Raw genomic sequence first — 20169 nt, forward strand, 5'->3', positions numbered from 1 at the left:
GGGCTGTCTAAACTAGTGGGCATATGTTATGTGAAAGGGAAAAAATTTAAAGGGGACATAAGGAGTAAATTTTTCACAAACAATATCTTTGGTTGAGCCCTCGGTGAAGTTGGTGGAAGGAGGAACAATGAAGAAGTATCTAAATAATATATTAGAGAGGAATATGGAATGCAGGTCATTGACATCGATAGGCATAAAGGTCAGCATAGCTACAATGGCCCAAATGTTTCTATGGTGTACAATTTTTTGAGTCAACAAAAAGAATATGTAGTTGAAAGGCATTAAAAAGAAACACCTTGATCTGTGAGATACACAGCACTTTCCAAGCATGTCTGCTTTCTAAATTTCCCAATTCTGACCCAAAGTGATCAAACAAAAATATCAAAGCTGCCTCTCTTTCATCACAGGTGCTGATGGCATTTTCTGTTTTAATTTCATGTTGACAGTGTCTGTAGTTTTTTTTGCATTTTGATTCTTAAATCGGGAGCTGATCAATGATCAGGACACAAAGGTCGATGTTCTATTTCTAAATAATGTTAAGGCAACTCATGCAATTGTCTGGGAGTCTTGATAAAGCATTTCATAATGTGGTGATATGTATATACTGTTCTGTGCTGTCCTGTGTATAAGTGGCTGGCCCGCCCAGTGATGACTCGATCCCCTGTTACCCCTCCCCCTGTTACCTGGCCATAAAGGTCAACCTCCCTACCCCCTTCCATTCATTCGTGCACATGGAGTGTGTCCGGCTGAAGTCTAATGTGTATTAAAGCCTATCATTCCTCACTCAGCCTTGGAGTCATTGATAGTGGGTATCACATCCAAAATAATATAACACGTCACATCCTCAGCATTTCATTGGGACTTAAACCTTCATTATTGTGTTTTGATCTCAGGATGGACTAAAATGAGTTAAAGCAAAGGCCTTCAAATTACTTGCTGTACAAATACAAAATGGAGGGGTGAAAGAAAATATCTCTTGCTGCTTGTCCCTTCATATTTGATCATACAACATAGAGAACAGGAACAGCCCCTGGCCCATAGGTCTGTGCTGAACACAAGGCCCAAATTAAACTAAAATTCTGCTGCTTGGACTTCATTGTTATCTCTCCATCCTCTTCATATTAATTTGTCTGCCTAGAAAACTCTCAAAAGCAATAATTTCTGAACTGTATCGTGTAAATATTCTAAAGGATTGAAATAATCAGGTTTTTTTCAAAGTGTATTGAATTCATAATGTTTTTGCTGCTTGATTTGCAGAAGTATCCCCCAAAGAAGGACATAGTACGAGCTGTCTCACTGCAGACTGGATACTTCATTAAATCCAACGGCGCCAACAGCTGCACCTTGTACTACTTGACTCAAGTGGATCCACGAGGTTAGTGCGACAACTTGCCAAAACTCTTTGGCCTGCTCTCTCCAGATCCTCCTGAACAAACTCTCTAGTGCAGTGGTTCCCATTATCTTTGTACACAAGCTCCACATGATGATGCTCTTTCTGTAAATGCTCAATAGTATCAGAGACACTCCATATTTATAGTTAGAGCTGTCCTGGGAATTCTGAGGACTACCAGCGTCCCTACAGCTGGGGCAGCGAGCACACATTTGCAAACTTTCTATTAAAATTATCCCAATTTTTGGGAATCGTCGTGGCTTAGCTGTAATCTGTGCTTGCCTTCCCAAGGGATTGCAAACCTTAGGGTGGGGACCACTGGGTTTGAGTGCAGGCAGCATTTAAAGATGACAGTGAAGGAATATGATTCTATCCTCCTCTGATCCTTCTCCCCGATCAAATTTCCTTCCTTTCCTCCATCGACCTAAAGCCTGACAATCCCTGTCCACAGTAGCTTCAGTGAGGAAAAAAAAGTTCCAAATTTCCATTACTATGGAGTCCAAGAGGAAAGAATAAGCAAATGAAGAATCAGAATGTATTGTTAAGAACATGTCACGAAATTTGGTGTTTTATAGCAGTATCACAGTACAAATATTGCTATAAATTACATTTCCAAAATAAATAAATTGTGCTAGAAACTACGAGAAATTGAGGTAGTGTCAGCTTATTTAGAAATCCGATGACAGAAGGGACGAAGCTATCTTTGTGCCGCTGAATATTGGTCTTCGGGCTCCTGTACCTTTTTCCTGTTGGTAGCAGATTGAAGAGGGTGGTGGGGGTCCTTGAGGATAGAGGCTGCTTTCTTAAGATGCTGCCTCGTAGATGCCCTTGATGGAGCGAAGACTGGTTTCCTGAGATGCCGCAGGCCGGATCAGGATTATATTCACCAGGATTTAAAAGAATGCGTGCTGGTCCCAGTGAAATAAAGAGAATTATTTTAAAGGTGATTTAACTATTATTTATTAAACAATATTAATAATTAATTGTTACAGAGATGAGCAGAGCTGTTACAGATATGGACAGATGGATTTTAATCGGGACACATAGGAGAATTTGCATTTTGTGGGGGGCCGGGGGGGGTCAAGTGTACACAGTTTATGCCAGGCCACGCAAAAGCATTGATGTGGCTATTTAGGTTCATAGGTTCTTGAAAGAGGCCACGCATGTGGCTATGCTCCATGTTTCATGGGTGTTTTCACCCTGCTGCCTTGTCATACAAGACTGGTTATCAATAGAAAAGAAAAAATTGCCCTTTTAAGAACAGGGCAAGAAAGATTTGTTTCCATCAGGGGGATTTAAGATGCTTGGTTATTGGGTGTTTTCAATATTGATGTTGAGGGATTTTCGCAAACACGTGATACTAGGACAGAAGCTCAATGGGTAGTGCTGCTATTGCTCAACTCCAGTAACCTGGGTTCAGCCCTAACCTCTGGTGCTGTTTGTGTGGAGTGCGCATGTTCTTTTTATGTTCTCTTTTGTTACCACTGGGTGTTCCCACATCCCAAAACCAGTCTTGCATGAGGTTGATTCTTAGTTGGAATTTATCCTGGAGCTTGTGGGTGGCAGTGAAATTGGGGAATATTCATAGACGTGTAACAATTTTTCCCATGGAAGTGGGAGGGGCAATTGGGGCAGATGAGAATACCCTGAGAGTGTTGTAGAAAGATATATGCCACAACAAAGGTTTGATGGGATTCTGTCATGGAGATATAACATTATCTTATCAATTGTCAGAGCATTCCTGAAGGGCGAAATACCTCATAGTTTTTTGTTCTTATGCTTCTTGTGTGATTCCAGATTTGAAAAAATAATCTCATCCTAAAAGTAGCATATATTTCACTTAATTTTGGGTCACTGAACAAGGAGGTTAGAGCTGGGTCAAAGAGAGCAACATTTGGAAGGATAAGACATCATGTATGAGATGGGATTGGTTACAGTTCAGAGAGACATCAGAGAAGTGGATGTTTGGATGTAGGCATGAATAATATTATTGGTTGAGGTAAGCAGTGATAGGGAGGAACATCAGATCATGGATTGCAGGGTGACAGTACTTGGCTAAAGAACAATTTGGACTGGAGAGAAGATTGGGGATTATAGATGGAGAGTTGGGGATAGGTTGTAGAATATTTAGAACAGAGAGCATCAAATATTACAACATAGTACAGCCCTTTGACCCACAATGTGTGCCGATCTAAATAAACAAACAAAACCTTCCCTACCTCACATGCATAGCACTCTATTTTTCGTGTTGTGGGAGAGAACTATTGTGGGTTGAGTGAGCGTGGGTCAGAGGAGGTCTTTGGGTGGGGTGCAATGAGGTGAAATGAAGCCATGATTCAATTGGATACAGCAAAAGAAAGTCTTCCACTTTGAAATGGTCTCCAGCTTTCCTCTAGAATGGCAGCAGTGTTTGTGAAATGGCCTTGCTTATATTGTTGCTGGATCTGGGCAATACCTCTGTCCATTAAATTCTGTACCTCATTGACATATACAGGGGGGAAGGGGGTGGCGAGATTGGCCCCCAATGACGATATCACCCTACAGGTATAGCGCATTTCATTCAACTTCACAGGCAAAGTCAGACACTTGTATTTCCATTCATTCTTTCTGTGTGATAGATTCCAAAATAACTTCAGAAAGAGAGTTATGACTATGTATCACCGTTTCTCTCAATCAACCTCCACATGGCACTTTATGCAGAAATCTCATACATTATTAAATTTAAATTATTTCTAAATTTAGACGTACCACACAGTAACAGGCCCTTCTGGCCCACAAGCCCACTAACTTACAACCCCTGCACGTTTTGAAGGGTGGGAGGAAACCGGAGCACCCAGAGGAAACCCAGGCCGACACAGGGAGAACGTGCAACCTCATTACAGACAGTACTGGATTTGAACCCGGGTCACTGGCGCTGTAATAGTGTTGCGCTAACAATTGGGGTCTATTCACAGCAGTGCCATTAACATTTACAATCAACTTGTTAGATACTAATTCTGTATGAAGGTGCAGGGAAGTGATAACAGCAAGAACAGGGCATCAGGAAAGAGAGTCATGTGGAGATTTCCAAATAAAATACAGGTCTCTACTTACAGCTGTGAATGCCCAAGAATTGTATTTATAAGATGACCAGTGCAAACAGACTGAGTTCTGGGGCACTTTTGCCACAGCTGCCATGATGAGCTGTTTGACCTTTGTCAGGTTGTCCATCAAACAAGCGGCAAAGCATACCAGGAAATGAAGGTCAGGCTGTTTGATTTCCACCCAGCCTTATCTATGAGGCAACTATTTAAGGGGCCAGAGATCTGTCTCATAACAAATAATTTAAACATACAACATACAACTCTTCTGACATTTCTTCGAGAAAACAAGGATTCCTGTTCAGGCCGTTATCAGAGCAGTTGAACGGACTTTCCTTTCATCAGCCTTTCTATCTATCTCCAAGTCATTGGGAGAGGAGCCTCTCCAGAGATGATGCAAAATTGTAGAATATATAAACCTCATCAAACAGCATCAACAAAGTTGCATAGTGCTTGGATTATTATTCTCTATTTATTTAAACCATTGGCCGGTTGTTTCTTTGAAAAGTTGTTTTACAGTGTTGCTTTTTTCCAGCTTCACAAACATTCTTGTGTGTCAAAAGCATATGCATTTCCATTTACAAGGCTGCACAAACATATTTACAGGTTATGGAACTGCTGCGTAAATAAGCAATCACAAAACTTTGAAAGTTAAATCACTTTTAATAATGCTGTTTGTGTTCATTTCCTGTAGTTGATGTACTCCAATCATATTCTTGGCAGATGGGCTTTTTAACCCTGGAATTGCACACTTGTTAAAAGGAAAGTACAGTTTTTTGAAGCTCTGCACATTTAACCCACAAGGCAGTGAACAAAATGCTGCTTAAATGGGGTTCAGTATTATCATCTACTTGTGTTCCTGTCTTAGCTATCACTCCCTGATAACAATCATAGAGTACAGGCAGTGCTGAATATTTTACCAGGAAGAGCCAAAAACAGGTTTGATCCATGTTCCTGGGCGTTTAGTGGAATAAGGGGGCTAGGAGAATAAATGTTGAGATGACTCCAAAGGCAGAAGAGTCACGAACAAAGGGACACAGTTATGAAATATGGGATGGCCATTTAAATCAGAGATGCATATGTGGTGCGCTGTCGGTCAGAAGCAAACACACAAAACCAAAAGACTGTTCAACAGGCTTTATTCGACGTAAACCTCCACAGAGCCGGCTGTGAGGAGAGCTGCTATGAGCTCTGAGAGTGACTTCGACAGGGCCGGCTCAGGCTTATATCCCGTAGGGTGATTGACACCCGACCGGGTGGGGCTTGGTCCATTCAGGTCGGCAATACAGCCGGCCAGGTATTGTCTTGTCCCCATGCTCTTCTGCAGGTACAGAGGTTGCCCCCTGCAGTAGGCCAATAGTGGACCACCACAGCATAGAAATTTCTCATTTCAGAATCTCTGAAATTCTTAGACCCTCCCACCCCTGCGATGGGATGGTGGAGACTAGATCAATGGATATGTTTAGGGTAACAATAGATAAGTTGGAGGGATTGAGGATTGTCGGGAAAGAACCAGAATACTTCAGCTGTGGTCATATCGAGTGGTGGGGCAGGCTTGAGGACCTGTGGCCTACTCCTGGCCTGATTATCTTGTGTTCTTGTCTTTTTTGCAAAAAGAACCATAGGGAACATAAACCACCTTCTAATCTAAAGAGGCGACTACTGTTTAGTATTGAGGGGAAAAGGCTATTGTTGAAAGTGATTGTAACTTACAAAAACAGCATTTAGTTTTAACATATTTAAGACCACCCCTGTCTACGAGGCCCATTTAAGACCATTCTGATTGACTGACATATGCAGGAAGCCTGATTCATTAGTTGAAGTTAAAAGATGGAAATCTGTGGGCAGTGTTCTGATCAGTGCAGACGATTACAAGATCTCATTACTTGCCATTGCATATTTTAATTTAAATAAATGTAAATGAATAAATAAAAATAAACACTATGTCAAGTATTAAAATGAAGGCAGCTTCCCACCGCTCAGACTTCCATCTGAGTCAGAGGCCCTATGCTGTCCCAGGAGCATGAGTAGAGCTGGATCCTTGCAATGTGCAGGCTTGTATGTTCAGTCCCAGGCGAAGTGGTGGAGAGACTAGGTTCACCAGAGAGCAAGGAGTCAGAATTGAATTGGTTTGTTCATTGTCACATGCAAAGGGAGACGGTGAAAAGCTTTGTCTTGCAAACTATCCAGGCAAATCAGCCCAAGCCTCTTTTGGAAGAATGAGAGGAGATCTTATAGAAACGTATAAAATTATGAAAAGGCCTAGACAGCATAGAGGTTGGTGAGTTGTTTTCATTGGTGGGGGAGACTAAATCTAAGGGACATAGAATCAGGATTCCCGGAAGTAGTTTTAGGACAGAGGTGAGGAGGAACTGCTTTTCCCAGAGGGTGGTGAATCTGTGGAATTTCCTGTCCATTGAACCAGGGGAGGTGACCTCAGTAAATATATTTAAGAAAGGGTTAGATAGATTTTTACATAGTTTGGGATTAAGGGATATTGGAAATGGCAGGTAGGTCAAGTTAAGTCAAGTTTATTGTCATCTGAGTGTACAAATACAACCTGACAAAACAGTGTTCTCCAATCTTAGCAGCAAAACACGCAGACATACAGACATAAGTGGAATTGAGCCTATCTTCAGATCACCTATCATCTCATTGAATGGTAGAGCAGGCCCGATGGGCCAGATGGCCTAGTCCTGCTCCTCTTTCTTATGTAGTGCAATTATAACACAAAGGTTCAGAGTATAGCATTGCATTAAGTCAAAAGGTGCAGGGTATAGTGCTACAAAAGGCAAAGTTCAGGGGATAAAGTGCAGTTAAATATTGCAGGGGCATTGTCTTTTACCAATGAGAGGCTCATTCAACATTGTGATAGCAGCAGGACAAAAAGTGACCATGAAGCTGGAGCACTGTGTTTTCAAGCTCGTGTTTCTTCTGTTAAACAGAAGGGGAAGAATGCCAGCAGTTTGCTGATTGTCCTTTTTGGGGAAATGCTTTGAGGAGGTGGTATTGAACCCCTAAGTCTGTCCAGCACTCCCCCTCCAATACTGAGGTCCAGGGTATGAATTTTGCACTAACACCTTCTCAACTATTCCAACACTCCCAAAACCTTTTGTCCTGATACCTTGATGAAGGGCTCAAGCTTAAAACATTGGTTATGTATTGGAGCACCATCAATAATTTCAAAGACTAGAAATAGTAGAGAAAAGGGTAGGCTGTTATTAACTACAGAATGGATGTCCACCCATGCTGGTCGACTGCCCTGAACTGAGAAGGGGGCTGTGGCACCATCGCCTTTATTCAAGGCCCAGTAGGAGGAGCCTCAGGATAATCAGCAAGGGGTGTGTCCTAGTACATCCAAACATATATAGAGTGGTATACCACATGTATCTCTATTTCTGCTGTATAAAGTACACTATTTTACCCGCTTCGTTTTTCCAGCATTGTGTTTTTATTTCAATCATGGTGTCTTCAGACTTTCCTCTCTATTGTCCTGTAATTAGAAATGGAATAATTATACATTGTGTACAGTCTTTCTCCATTAAATTGTGGATTGAGATTACCTGATTCTCACATTTGCATCTTCTTATGGTGAAGCTGCTTCTTCAGACAAGGGCATCAGCCTCCCGACACTCCATTCTCAAGCACCCTGAGTACCAGTGAAATTATAAAGAGCCAAGAATTCTCCATGTACTCCAGCCTCTGATATTATTATTGCTTTATCCGCGATGGCCATCCCAACCTCCCGATTCAACACCATTTTCAATTTGCCTTTCCATTCCCACAATGATCTGTCCATCCTCTGCCTTCTTCATTGTCACAGTGAGGCCCCATATTCTATCTAAGTCCTCTACAACTCGATGGCATGAATTTTCCAGTTACAGATCAATCTCTCTCTCTCTCTTGCTTTCTCTCACTCCCCCCCCCCCTTGTCGCACTCTCTTTCTCTTTTTTCTCTCCCTCCATCCATTTTCATTCCTCTCCACTTCCAGGTTGCATCCACCTACTACTGTCCCCCACCTGCCTCTGTTTCACAGCTGCACCCCTCTCCATTCTGACTCCATCTATCCATCAACTTCCATGATCCACCTATTACCCACAGGCCCCAAACTCATCCCTCCCCCTCCTGCCTTTTTTTAGGCCAGCAATCATCCATCTCCACTCTCAATCCTGACAAGTCTCAACCCAAAATATCGGGAATTGTTTTCCTCCCCTTACGAAGTTCTTGACCCATGGAGTTCCTCCAACAATTTGTTTTTTGCTCCAGATGCCAACATCTGCAGCCTCTTGCGTCTCTGTCATTTGTTGTATTACCTCTAGATGGAGCCATGACCATTCTGCTCACCAAATGGTGAGCTGCTCTTCATGCAGCAGAATTCATAGAGCCCAGTGGCCTTAATGAAGCAAAATCTTTTTTTAATCTTAGACATATAGGCCCATCTAGCCCACAAGCCCGAGCCGCCTAAATACCCCAATTTACCTACAATTTCCTCCCCACCCCGCGCACATTTTGAAGGGTAGGAAGAAACAGGAGCACTCAGAATAAATCCATGCAGGCACAGGGAGAATGTGCAAACTCCTTATAGACAGTGTGGGATTCTAAACCAAGTCCCGATCATGGGTGCTGTAACGGTGTAATCGCTACGCCAACCGTGCTGCCAGATTTCAATGTTCTACTTTCTGAGGACTTTGATTCAAAGAAATGTTAAACTAGTATCTTATATTTTAGTGGTGATTCTTTCTGGAATATCAAGCTTGTTATGTCTCTTGCATTACTTGAAAGGCTTCTTAAATAACTTAGAGATTAATAACCATAGTGCACCACTGTGGGGCATATGTATATGAGTGTGTGTGAACAGTTTCCTGACTATTTAACAAAGGTAAAGAGATTTCCAGAACACCTGGCCAGCAATCTGCTTCAGCCAACATCATTAAAAAGCAAATTAATTGGTCTTTCATCTTTTTATGTGGAAATGTGGCAGTCTGCCAGTTGCTTCTGCCATTCAACGTAATTTGCTGCTGCTTTTTCAAAGTGTCCCATCGTTCGTGCTGTGCATTAAGTATTGCAAAATGAGAATTTTTCATTCCAATGTTTCTCCTGCTGTTTCATAAATAACAAAGTAAGGGTTTCAGTTCCATGGTTAGTGATCTTTGCTCTGGCCTCTGTCTCTCAGATACTTTATTTATAATGCATTAGTCTGCTTTGTTAAATTGAAACTTAATAGACACAATCCTTGGGTATTTTCATTGGATATGGCAGCATGGAAACAAAGGTATAATTCTTCCATCTATCAAGCCTACATCCCACCTTGCAGTTAATTAGGAGGATTCACTTTCTTGACATAATCCACGTGCCCCAGTTATGCCTTCCAGTAGCTGGAGAAATTATCCTGTTCTACTGGTGGAATTTACAAGTTCTTTCCTTCGTTATTTAAACAGGCTCCCTCTTCCATGCAAATTGACTTTGCGTACAAAGAGCTTGGTGTACCATAATCTGTTTACCAATCTAGCCCAAGTCAGATTCAGATTTATTGACAGAGTACATACATGACATCTCATACAATCCTGAGAGTCCTTTTCTGATGGGCAAGGCAGGATTAACACTTACTGGCAGTGCAATAAAAAAATAAAGAAATGTAAACAAACTGACTGAAATACAGAGGAAAAAAAATTCAAGTCCAAATATAAGTGTCCTTAAATGCACCTGATTGAGTTTGTCATTGAGGAGTCTGATGGTAGAGGGCTGTTCCTGAACCTGTTGGGGTGAGTCTTGTGGCACTTACACCTTTTTCCTGATGGGAGCAGCAAGAACAGAGCATGTACTGAGTGACATGAATCCTTGATGATCGCTGCTGATCTCCAATGGCAGCGTTTCCTGTATATGTTCTCGATGGTGGGGAGGCTTTTACCCGCGATATCCTGGGCAGTGACCACTACTTATGGCAGGCAACTATTTTACCTCCAATTCATCACCTGAAACAAAGGTGTCAATAGATCAACCTCTTATTCTGCCTCCAATTCTTTGGGTTTTCAGTTTTTATCTCGGAGAGTTTTCTGCTCTGAAGTATTGCCCACTAGGCAGTTATTCAGCCTACCAAAAGGATAAAATCACTCATACCAAAGTTTCCCTTACCAATTCCCATTATTTTTGCTTACATTCCATTCAAATTTCATAGGGTTGAAAAATATTCAAGGTTAAAACTGATCTTTGGTTTCAAAACTTAACAAAGCAATGTTTATGTCACAAAAACTTTGACCCTTCCTTTTTTGCTTTTCAATCCATAAAGAACCATAGCTGTTAACCCAGACAACCTCTGGCTCGACAAATAAATGTGACAGAATCGCAGAGCAGTCTCTCTCCATTGCAGTTCCCATAGGTCAGAAGTTGCACGTTAAAGGCAAATTGAGGGTTGCTAAAACCATAGAAATGCAGTGGGAGAGCAACACCAAACCTGAGGGAGTAGGGCGAGGCATATCGAGAGGAAGGTTAGGCAGTAAGCAACGTGCATGAAGCCACAAACTCAAAGGGAAACCACCTTCACAAAATACATTAACCACAACAGCACACGGTACAATGAATGCAACCAACATACTGTATTGATTTCAATGCATGTACATCTGCATTACTGATTAAAGTAAATCAAAGCAGCTGCAGGTGGGAATTGATTATAAAAGCAAAACTACATGGAAGATTATAGCCAGTGATTATTTGCTGCATTCATTTTAATATGTGTATTTCAGCTTATTTAATGGCATGACTAGAGAGGTTTTGTTGCTCTGTATTGAAGTTTCTGAGTGGTTCCTTGTTTTGCACTGTCAAGGGCCTAATATCCTATTATTGACCAAAGTAATGTCCTCAGAATTCAAAATTACAGATAAACACTCACCGGATCCTGCCAGGGTTCCTTTATTTGTCATTCTACTTTCAGGTAGCATCGGCACAAGCATTTGCTTCTGGCATGAGGTAAATTTCATGTGCCTTATACCATGCCTCATGTGCGTATGTGACACCTAATTGTAGACCACTTCTTCTAACTATTGGATAAAAATATTTTTCAAATGACAAGCCAGGCTAAAAAGTCCAGCCAGTGGAAGAATCCAGACATTTACCCAGTCAAACCCCAAAAGAATTTTGTGGTTGCCTCTTGTACTGTATCCTGCTATCCAGCGCCTATGGGGATTGGTAGATGTTGGATACATGTATTTTCCGGTTGCTTGTTGTATGACTGTCAAACCAATGGCGAGGTGGACCAATTTCAAACTTCCGTATTTTTTGCCTATTTACTTTCTGGAATTTTTTTTTTTGCTGGTTGCTTGAATTCTGGATATTTATGGGAATTACTCAGAAATATAATGCCAGGCTGCCAAACCACTCTTCCTGTGACAAAACTGTGAGCCCAGAAATCATTCTCGTGAACATTTATTGCATTTCCACAATCACAAGTATATCATTCCTTAGGCTGGAAGACCCCTGACCTGCACACAACAATCTTAGTATTAGTTTCACCAGGGCCCTGTATAATTGGAGCTACTCTTTCTTATTCAAATCCTCTTGAATTTAAGGCCAACATTTAATTGGCTGTCCAAGTTCCTTAGACCCAACTGTTATCTTTCAGTGTTTTGTGTCCAGTGACACCAGCACACATTTTACTCACCATTTCAAAACTAAAAGGGCAGCATGGTTGGTGTAGGAGTTAGCACAACGCCTTTACAGCGCCAGCAATCGGGACTGGGGTTCAAATCCCACGCTGTCTGTAAGGAGTTTGCACAATCTCCCTGTGTCCGCATGGGCTTTCCCCGGGGGGCTCTGGTTTCCATCCACTGCTCAAAATGCACCGGGTGTGTAAATGTAGGTGTAAAAAATAAATTTTAATTTACTCCAGGTTTCTGTTTCCATCCTGTCGATAACCTTCAATAATTGCACCTGATGTTCCATCAGCCATGTCTTTGTCCATTCACGTAACCTGTATTTTTTTTCCCCCCTGTGAAACCTCCTTGCAAACTTCTCATAACCAATCCTGCCACAAACCTTGGATATTTGGCACTTGACCCACCCCACCCTTCCCACCAGTGATACAGCCTATGCCGAACCCTCAGCACTGAGGCTAGCACAAAAATGAACTGTTTACTCCTGCTCTCTCCTTTCGGTCAGTTAGTATATCAAAATAAGAGTAGGAATGGTCCACTTGGCTCTTGAAGCTTGTGCCACTATTGAGTATAATCATGATAATCTACCCCAGGCCTCATCTCCTCTGCTTGTTCCCCAGAGCCCTCAGATCTCTGATCTTTTTAAAAATACCCTCAATGATCTTGAGTGCACAACCCTTTGGGTAGAGATTTTCTGAGAATACATCCCTACCAGGAATATTCTTCAAATACCATGAGTTACAACTTGGATAAAAATCTCCAAATAATATAAAATGCAGATACCAGAAATCTGAAATCGAAATACAAATTTGCAGAACCCTCAACAGGTCAGGCAGCATCTAGAGTTAACATTTCAGGTCCAACCCCCTTCCACAGAATATTCTGGTGGATTTGCTAAGCATTTTCATTAGTTTTTACCATTTGGAGTTGCAACACAGTAACAGGCCCTTCCAGCTCACGAAGCCTGTGCTGTCCAAACATACCAATTAACCTACAACCCCCCCGTACGTTTTGAAGAGTGGAAGAAACCTGAGCACCTGGAGGAAACCCATGCAGACACGGGGAGAACATGCAAACTCCTTACAGAAAACGCTGGATTCGATCCTGGGTCACTGCCGCTGTAATTGCAATGCACTAACAGCTACACTAACTGTGTCGATTATAGTTTAATAATCTCTTGTTTCGCTTTCTCCTTCAGATACTCAGGCCTAATGCATAGTTATAATTAATTTCCACACCTATGTCGAAGTCTGGGGAAAACATACACAAGAATGATGATAAGAGCGGCAAGGTTGGCGTAGCAGTCACCACAACATCTTTACAGCGCCACCGGGGTTCAAATCCTGCATTGTCTATAAGGAGTTTGTATGTTCTCCCCATGTCTGTGTGGGTTTTTTCCAGGGGCTCCGGTTTCCTCCCACCCTTCAAAAAATATTTCAAGGGTGCAGATTAATAGGGTGAAAATTGGACAGTACAGACTCGTGGGCCAAGATGGCCTGTTACCGTGCTGTATGTCTAAACTTTAAAAATTTTAAATGAGGGGGGACTTCTTAGAAATATTTTGAATGTTGAAAGGTCTGGACAGAATCGATGTGGCAAAGTTGTTTCTCATGGTAGGGGAGTGTAGGGTAAGGGGGCACAACTTCAGGACTGAAGGGTGTCCATTTAAAACAGAGATGCAGAGGAATTTCTTCAACCAGAGAGTGGAGAACCTCTGAAATATGCTACCATGGGCAAATGAAGAGGCCAAGTCATTGGGTGTATTTCATGTGTAAAGGGGGGAAGGCAGGGGAGAGGGGCTGAGTGGGAGAATGGATCAGCTCATGATGGAATAGCGGAATGGACTCGGTGAGTCAAATGGCCTGCTTATGGTCTTATTTGAATTGCAGTTTCCAGCCAATTTCTTTTCTAATTCAATCTTATGCATTTATTTAACTGGCAGGTCAGTTTCATTTCTGGAACGTGTCGGTGGAAGGATTTGATGATTGTTGCTATTCAGACAGTGAATGGATGATTAAACTCACAATCTCATTTCTACTGAATGATACTCTTTATGTCTTTCAGGGTCATTACCAAAATGGGTTGTGAATAGAGTTTCACAGTTTGTAGCTCCCAAGGTAAGCATTGCGCGATGCCCATTTTAAACGATCAACGTACTTCATGGTGATTCCTTCTGCTGAACTGGTCTGGAGACACCGAGAGATTCATTAGAAGGAAATGGGTGTTATTTTCCAAAATTACGTATGAAAGCTTTGGTTTGGCCCAATAGCACCAACTGCCAAGCAGAAGCATTCCCTACACCCCAACTTATCCCTAAATGCTAGCTTGAAATATAACAGATTTGGAACATAAAACAACCCAAATATCACAAAGTGATATCAGAGCAGGTGCCAAGAGTTTGGCTAAAACATGAGCTTTGAATGAAGAAAGGCAGGTTGCAAGGAGAGAATTTGAAAGCATTGAATTGACCAATCAAAGGCATGGCCGACCAGAGTGATCCAATTGAAAATCGAGTAAAACCCAAAAGTCTGCAGACACTGTAATTGAGGTAAAAACACATTGCCCGGACATACTCAGCAGATCAAACAGCATACTTTATAAGGGAAAGATTTGTTTCAGGCTTGAGTCCTTTATCAAGGTATGAACAAAATGGAGACAGATGCCTGAACAAAATGGTGGGGGAGGGGTGGTGTGCAGGGGGTGGAGTGACACATAATATTCCATCTGAGCACCCTCCAACTGGGTGGCATTAACATTGACTTCTCCAGTTTCTTGAAGCCTGCTCCCTCCTCTCCCTCTCTTCCCCAAATCTCTGTCTCCTTTCCCTCAGCTCTCCACTCCCTTCTCTCCATTCACAGAGCCATCCCTCCCTCCCCATTTGTTAGTGTGCCCTCCCTCCCTTATCCAGCTATTACCTCCTGCCTGTGGGGCTGTACCCATGAGCCCAATTAACCTACAAGCCCCATATGTTTTTGAAGGGTGGGAAAAAACCAGACCACCCTCATGCAGACACAGGGAGAGCGTGCAAACTCCTTACAGACAGCGCTGGATTTGAACCCGGGTTGCTGGCACTGTAAAAGAGTTCTACTAACCACGAACCCCCCCCCCCCCCCCACCTCTCTTGATTTGAAAAGACAGACGACTCGCATCTATACCACATCCTTTTCAAATGATTGTGATTAGGCAAATGTATGCTGCGGCTTGTTGCCCCAAACTGCAGTCCACATTCCATTTCCAGAAGCTCAGTTAGAATGCAAAGGGAGTGGTCAACAGTACACGGCCTTCATTTCGTTTTCTCTGTGTCACTCAGGCCATGAAGCGGATTTATAAAGCCTGTTTGAAGTATCCTGAGTGGAAACAGAAACACAACCCACACTTCAAGCCTTGGGTCTACCCAGAGCAGAACACCCTGCCCAGTGTCAGCCTGTCGGATCTCTCGCTCCAACATGCATCTTCACTGGAGAACATCGACGAGAGTGGCCTGTCGGAGGAGAAAGTGCACATCAGTGACGAGGAAGATAGCTACTCAAAAGAATCGTAACAGACGCAAGAGGGTGTGGCAAATAGAGAGGGGAAAATTATCATTTACATATGGGGTTTAATGACTCAAATGGAGTAACATATGTGAAGTAGCAATTCGGTCTCATTAAATGGCATAAAAGAAAGGAATAAGAGCAGGAGTAGGCCATTGAGCCCTGCCTTTCAAAACGATCACCCATCAACTCAAATTCTTTATCAGAAGCATCTGTCAACAGTTTTCCAGTGTATTTATGTTTTGTTTTTTAGACATTAGGCACGATAACAGGCCCTTCCGGCCTATGAGCCCAAATGCTCCAATTAACTGACCACCCCCATATTGTTTTTGTAGGATGGGAGGAAACAGGAGCACCCAGAGGAAACCCACCTAGGACACTGGGAGAGCATGCAAAGAGAGTGCAGGATTCGAACCCAGGTTGCTGGCGCTGGAATAGCATTGCACTAACTGTGGCGCCAGTACTAAACTGAAACATTGTTTTTAGGGCTCCTGATGCTGAGGTGGTTTGAAGAGGTGGCAATCAGAAAGGACACTGCAGACACGTTTTTTTTTGGTTCAGGTTCTGATGTGATGTTGGATGTGAATGGAAGGAAAAAAATGAGCATGCATGTTTGCAATGTTTTCACGCTTATCGTTATAATTCCATCGGCCAGAATAGAAGCTACTTGGTGTTTGGTTGAGTTTGGGTAGAGCCTTAACATTATTGACCAATTCAAAGACCACCAGCATTTAGAGAAGCCATTCTCAACCCTTTTTTTGGCTATGCCATCCACCCCCCCCCCCCCCAACTCCCAATGACTCTCCACAAAGTTTATGGGCCCCCTTCCATATGAAATGGTCAAGTTTTGGTTTCTTCTGTACTTCTCTCCTACTGACTACCTATAAAGTACATTAAAATATTTATGTTACGTGACATGAAATGAAAACAAGGCTTTTACTCAAATGTACTGTGGCACTCGGGGGGGGGGGGGGGGGTGGGTGGGGCCTTAGGGCTGATTTTGAGGATTTGGTGCAGAAAGGAATCTTCGTTGTACTGCTTTGGGTTAAATATTAGGATAATAGAAGTTACACAAGCACTTAGAACCCCATCTTGTGTATCAATTCTGCCTTATAATTTATGAATTGCAGACGTTGAGTGGTGTTTCTTAATTCCAGGTGCAGACCTTTTCAATATTTTTATTGGTTTCATCAACTAAATGTTACATAGGTACGTAATAATAAAGTATTAACAAATCTCATATAATAATAAAAACTGTGTTATGCTCTATGTTACACTGAAATGAAATAACAAAGAAAAACTATATTAATTATCAACCCCCTCCCTTCAGGGGCTACTGGCTAAACATAAACAGTCCACGACCTGATAATAAAAAGGAAGGGGTTAAAAAAAAGTGAACTAATTGTTCAAATTATAAAAAAATAATTAAGAAAAGAGCCCCATAAGGAAACAAAATTAAGATTCATTTCAATAGTGAAGCATCTAATTTTATTTCCAAAGTCAAGCATGCCGTTGAGTACGAGAGGGAAGGGGCAGCATCTTTCCATCTCATAAATATGGCCCTTTGAGCAATAAGGGAAGTGAAGGCAACTACAATGGACTGTGAAGCAGTCAATATCAGACTTGAGTGTAATCCTGAATGAGAAATGGGAGCAGGAGTAGATCATCTGGCTTGTTGAGCCTGCTCTGCTCTTCAATTAGATCATGGCATAGCTGGCCATGGCCTCAGCTCTACCTACCTACCTGTCTTCCATCACCCTTAATTCTCATACTAGGTAATAATTTATCTAACTTATGCATAATGAGACTGCCTCTTCTGTTTCCTTGGACAAAGAATTCCATAAATTCATCACTCTCAGGAAGAAGCAGTTTCTCCTCATCTCCATCCTAAATCTACTCCCCTGAACCTCGAGGCTTTTGACATAATATACACCAGTTCCCTTCCAGTCACAGCACTCGTTATATCCTCAAAGACCTTCCAGAATCCATGCTGCACTTGCCTGACATCCTACTATTTCATCCTTAATGATGGCTTCAAGCATTTTATCAATGACTGACGTCAAGCTAAATGGCCTAGAGTTACCTGATTTTTGCCTGCAACCTTATTCTCACAGTGGCATGACATTTTCTGTCTTCCCATGTGCTGGGTCAGAGTCCAGTAAATTTTGGGAAATTATTACCAACACCTCTACTATAACTTCCACCATTTATTTCAGTACCCCAGAATGCATTCCATCAGGACCTGGGGACTTATCTACCTTTATCACTTGACAAACCTCTTCAGAAGTGGTAAGGATCACAATATTGAATAAGAAATAATTGGACAACGCTAATAAATTTTTTTAAGTGCATTCATTGCTACAATCATTATTTTTATATCATCTGTAATGTTACGAGCCCAATAAGAAATAAATGTGTGGTAGGAGCAGATTACAATTAGGCAACTTACCATAATACCACTAACATTTAAAGCTGTACTTTCAATAAGACCTAACATCTCTTGATGTTTCCAATAATAGTGTAAATTCCATTAAATATTAGAGATTAAGAGGGAGATTTGAATGATTAAAATATTGAAAGGATTTAATATGGTAGAAAGAGGGACGTTGTTTTCGTTGGAGTGAGATCAATAGCAAATGATCAATCCTTTTAAATGGTCACTTAACAGCGAAGTCAGAAAATGATATAAAAGGACATTAAATATCTTTGTTACAAAACACTGCTTCCCTAAAAGTTGATCTAAGTCAATAACACTTTAGAAGAATGATGACACCTTACATGTTTCACAAGTTCAAACTTGAGAGGGGGGGGGGTGGGGGGGGAAATCAATGAAATTTATTACTGAACATTGCCCTCAAAATGGTCGCCCCCAAAATTTAAAGGGGAAGATGTTCAACAGTAAGTGCTGTAAATATGGGAATGTTTAAATATCGTGGCGTTATGTCTCAAGGTAAATTTGAAATAGGGAGGCCTTCCAATCAAGTGAGTGATTCAGTGGAATCGATGTCAGGAGTTAGTGAGTGAACCGTAGACGAGGTGGGATAAATAGCCTGATTTCATTATTTATCTCAGATTACGCTGCATTCAACACTGCCCAGCCTATTTCATCAAATGATTGGGGATAGACTCCTTGACAATAAAGACAAAAAAAATCACTTTCATGACTGAGGTTAGTCATTTTGGTTAGGAAAAGAAAACAAGGAAACCAAAAGAAGGCAATGTGATTGATGCAGTAAATCAACTGTGACCTAATTAAAGACTAGAGATGTTGATTGGCCGACTCCCATCCCTCATGCATGTGTATTCTTGTAATGCTAAACTTAAGGTATCACTGCATCAATCCTGAATGCATTTGAGGACGGATATCCAATCAAGAGCATTATGTCATATATCTTTTCATCTTATGTTCAATAGAAACTATTCATTATAGCAGATATAATGCTATTTTGAGGCTCATTGCCCCCCTCCCCTCCCCCCATCATGCACTCTGATGTTCCGAAGCACACCTATTACTAACTTTGTTCTGTTGCCCTTCCATCATTTAGGGAGTTGCATCAAATACAAGTTTTCACCCAACACAATCCTTCACACTGCCTTTTATCCTGAATATACATTGAACATTGTGAACTCTTTGGCCCACAATGTAGCGCCGGCCTATGGAAGCCTACTCTACAATAATCCAATTATTTCTGTCCCTACCTCACACCCATAACCCTCCACTTTTCTCAGGATCAAGATTAGAAATGGCACCAATACAATTCTTGTTCACTTTTGCATGATTTCATTCCCAGGACATTATGATGCATTGGATAACATTAACATTACATGGAGATTTTGTTGAAGTGAAATTGTGTATCTGCTGCAATCATTTTCCAAATTGCCCTGTCTATTGATTACTCAAGATTTTGGTCCTCAGAAATAAGTGACTCAAAAAAGTTCAGCACTCTCTTTGCAACAATAATTATTTTAGTCACTCTACAATCATACATACCAAAATGTACTTGTGACTGAGATACAATGTGTGGATGCAGGAGAAAGGGGAGGGATAGTAATGGAGTATGTAATGGAGAAAGGAATTACAGGATGGGGGCAGAAGTCAGGAACTCAGTTGACAGGATGGAGGTCGTGAGGCAACAAGTTGGATGATTTGAGGAGTTGGGTAAGTGTTAAGTTCCCAAATCAGTGCTACATGGTTAAAAAGTCAGTCTCCTGTGAATGCCCACAGAGAGCACTTGCAGTATATGATCCAAAGTCCTCTATAATCCTACATTGCAGGAGAATGTTGCCAACATTGTGTTAGAGTTTCAAGTGGGCTGCACAACCAGAAGTAGGCTGTCAAATTTCTGTGATCTGACCTCTAAATGTTTGAAAGCACAAGTTATTCTGGCTTAAATCAATCCTCAGCTATATGGTACCAGAAAAAAAAGACTAAGCAAGAAAGATAAAAGGGAACTCCTCGAGGGAGGAAATGACGTCCTATAACATACGCAATATGTCATCGACCAGAAACTTCTTACAT

The 20169-nt window shown here is 41.6% G+C and overlaps 1 protein-coding gene across 3 annotated transcripts in view; it reads left to right on the forward strand.

The window, feature by feature from the left end:
* LOC138743170 (START domain-containing protein 10-like) overlaps positions 1 to 16904 on the forward strand; it is an 84670-nt gene extending 67766 nt beyond the window's left edge. For all 3 annotated transcript variants that reach the window (XM_069898076.1, XM_069898077.1, XM_069898078.1), the window contains 3 exons: positions 1258 to 1375; positions 14182 to 14234; positions 15428 to 16904. In XM_069898076.1, the coding sequence (XP_069754177.1) occupies positions 1258 to 1375; positions 14182 to 14234; positions 15428 to 15658 (402 nt within the window). In that variant the 3' untranslated portion in view covers positions 15659 to 16904. The remainder of the gene's footprint in view (positions 1 to 1257; positions 1376 to 14181; positions 14235 to 15427) is intronic.
* The last annotated feature ends 3265 nt before the right edge of the window (positions 16905 to 20169 follow it).

Source organism: Narcine bancroftii, chromosome 9, assembly GCF_036971445.1.
Source record: "Narcine bancroftii isolate sNarBan1 chromosome 9, sNarBan1.hap1, whole genome shotgun sequence".
Lineage (NCBI taxonomy): Eukaryota > Metazoa > Chordata > Chondrichthyes > Torpediniformes > Narcinidae > Narcine > Narcine bancroftii.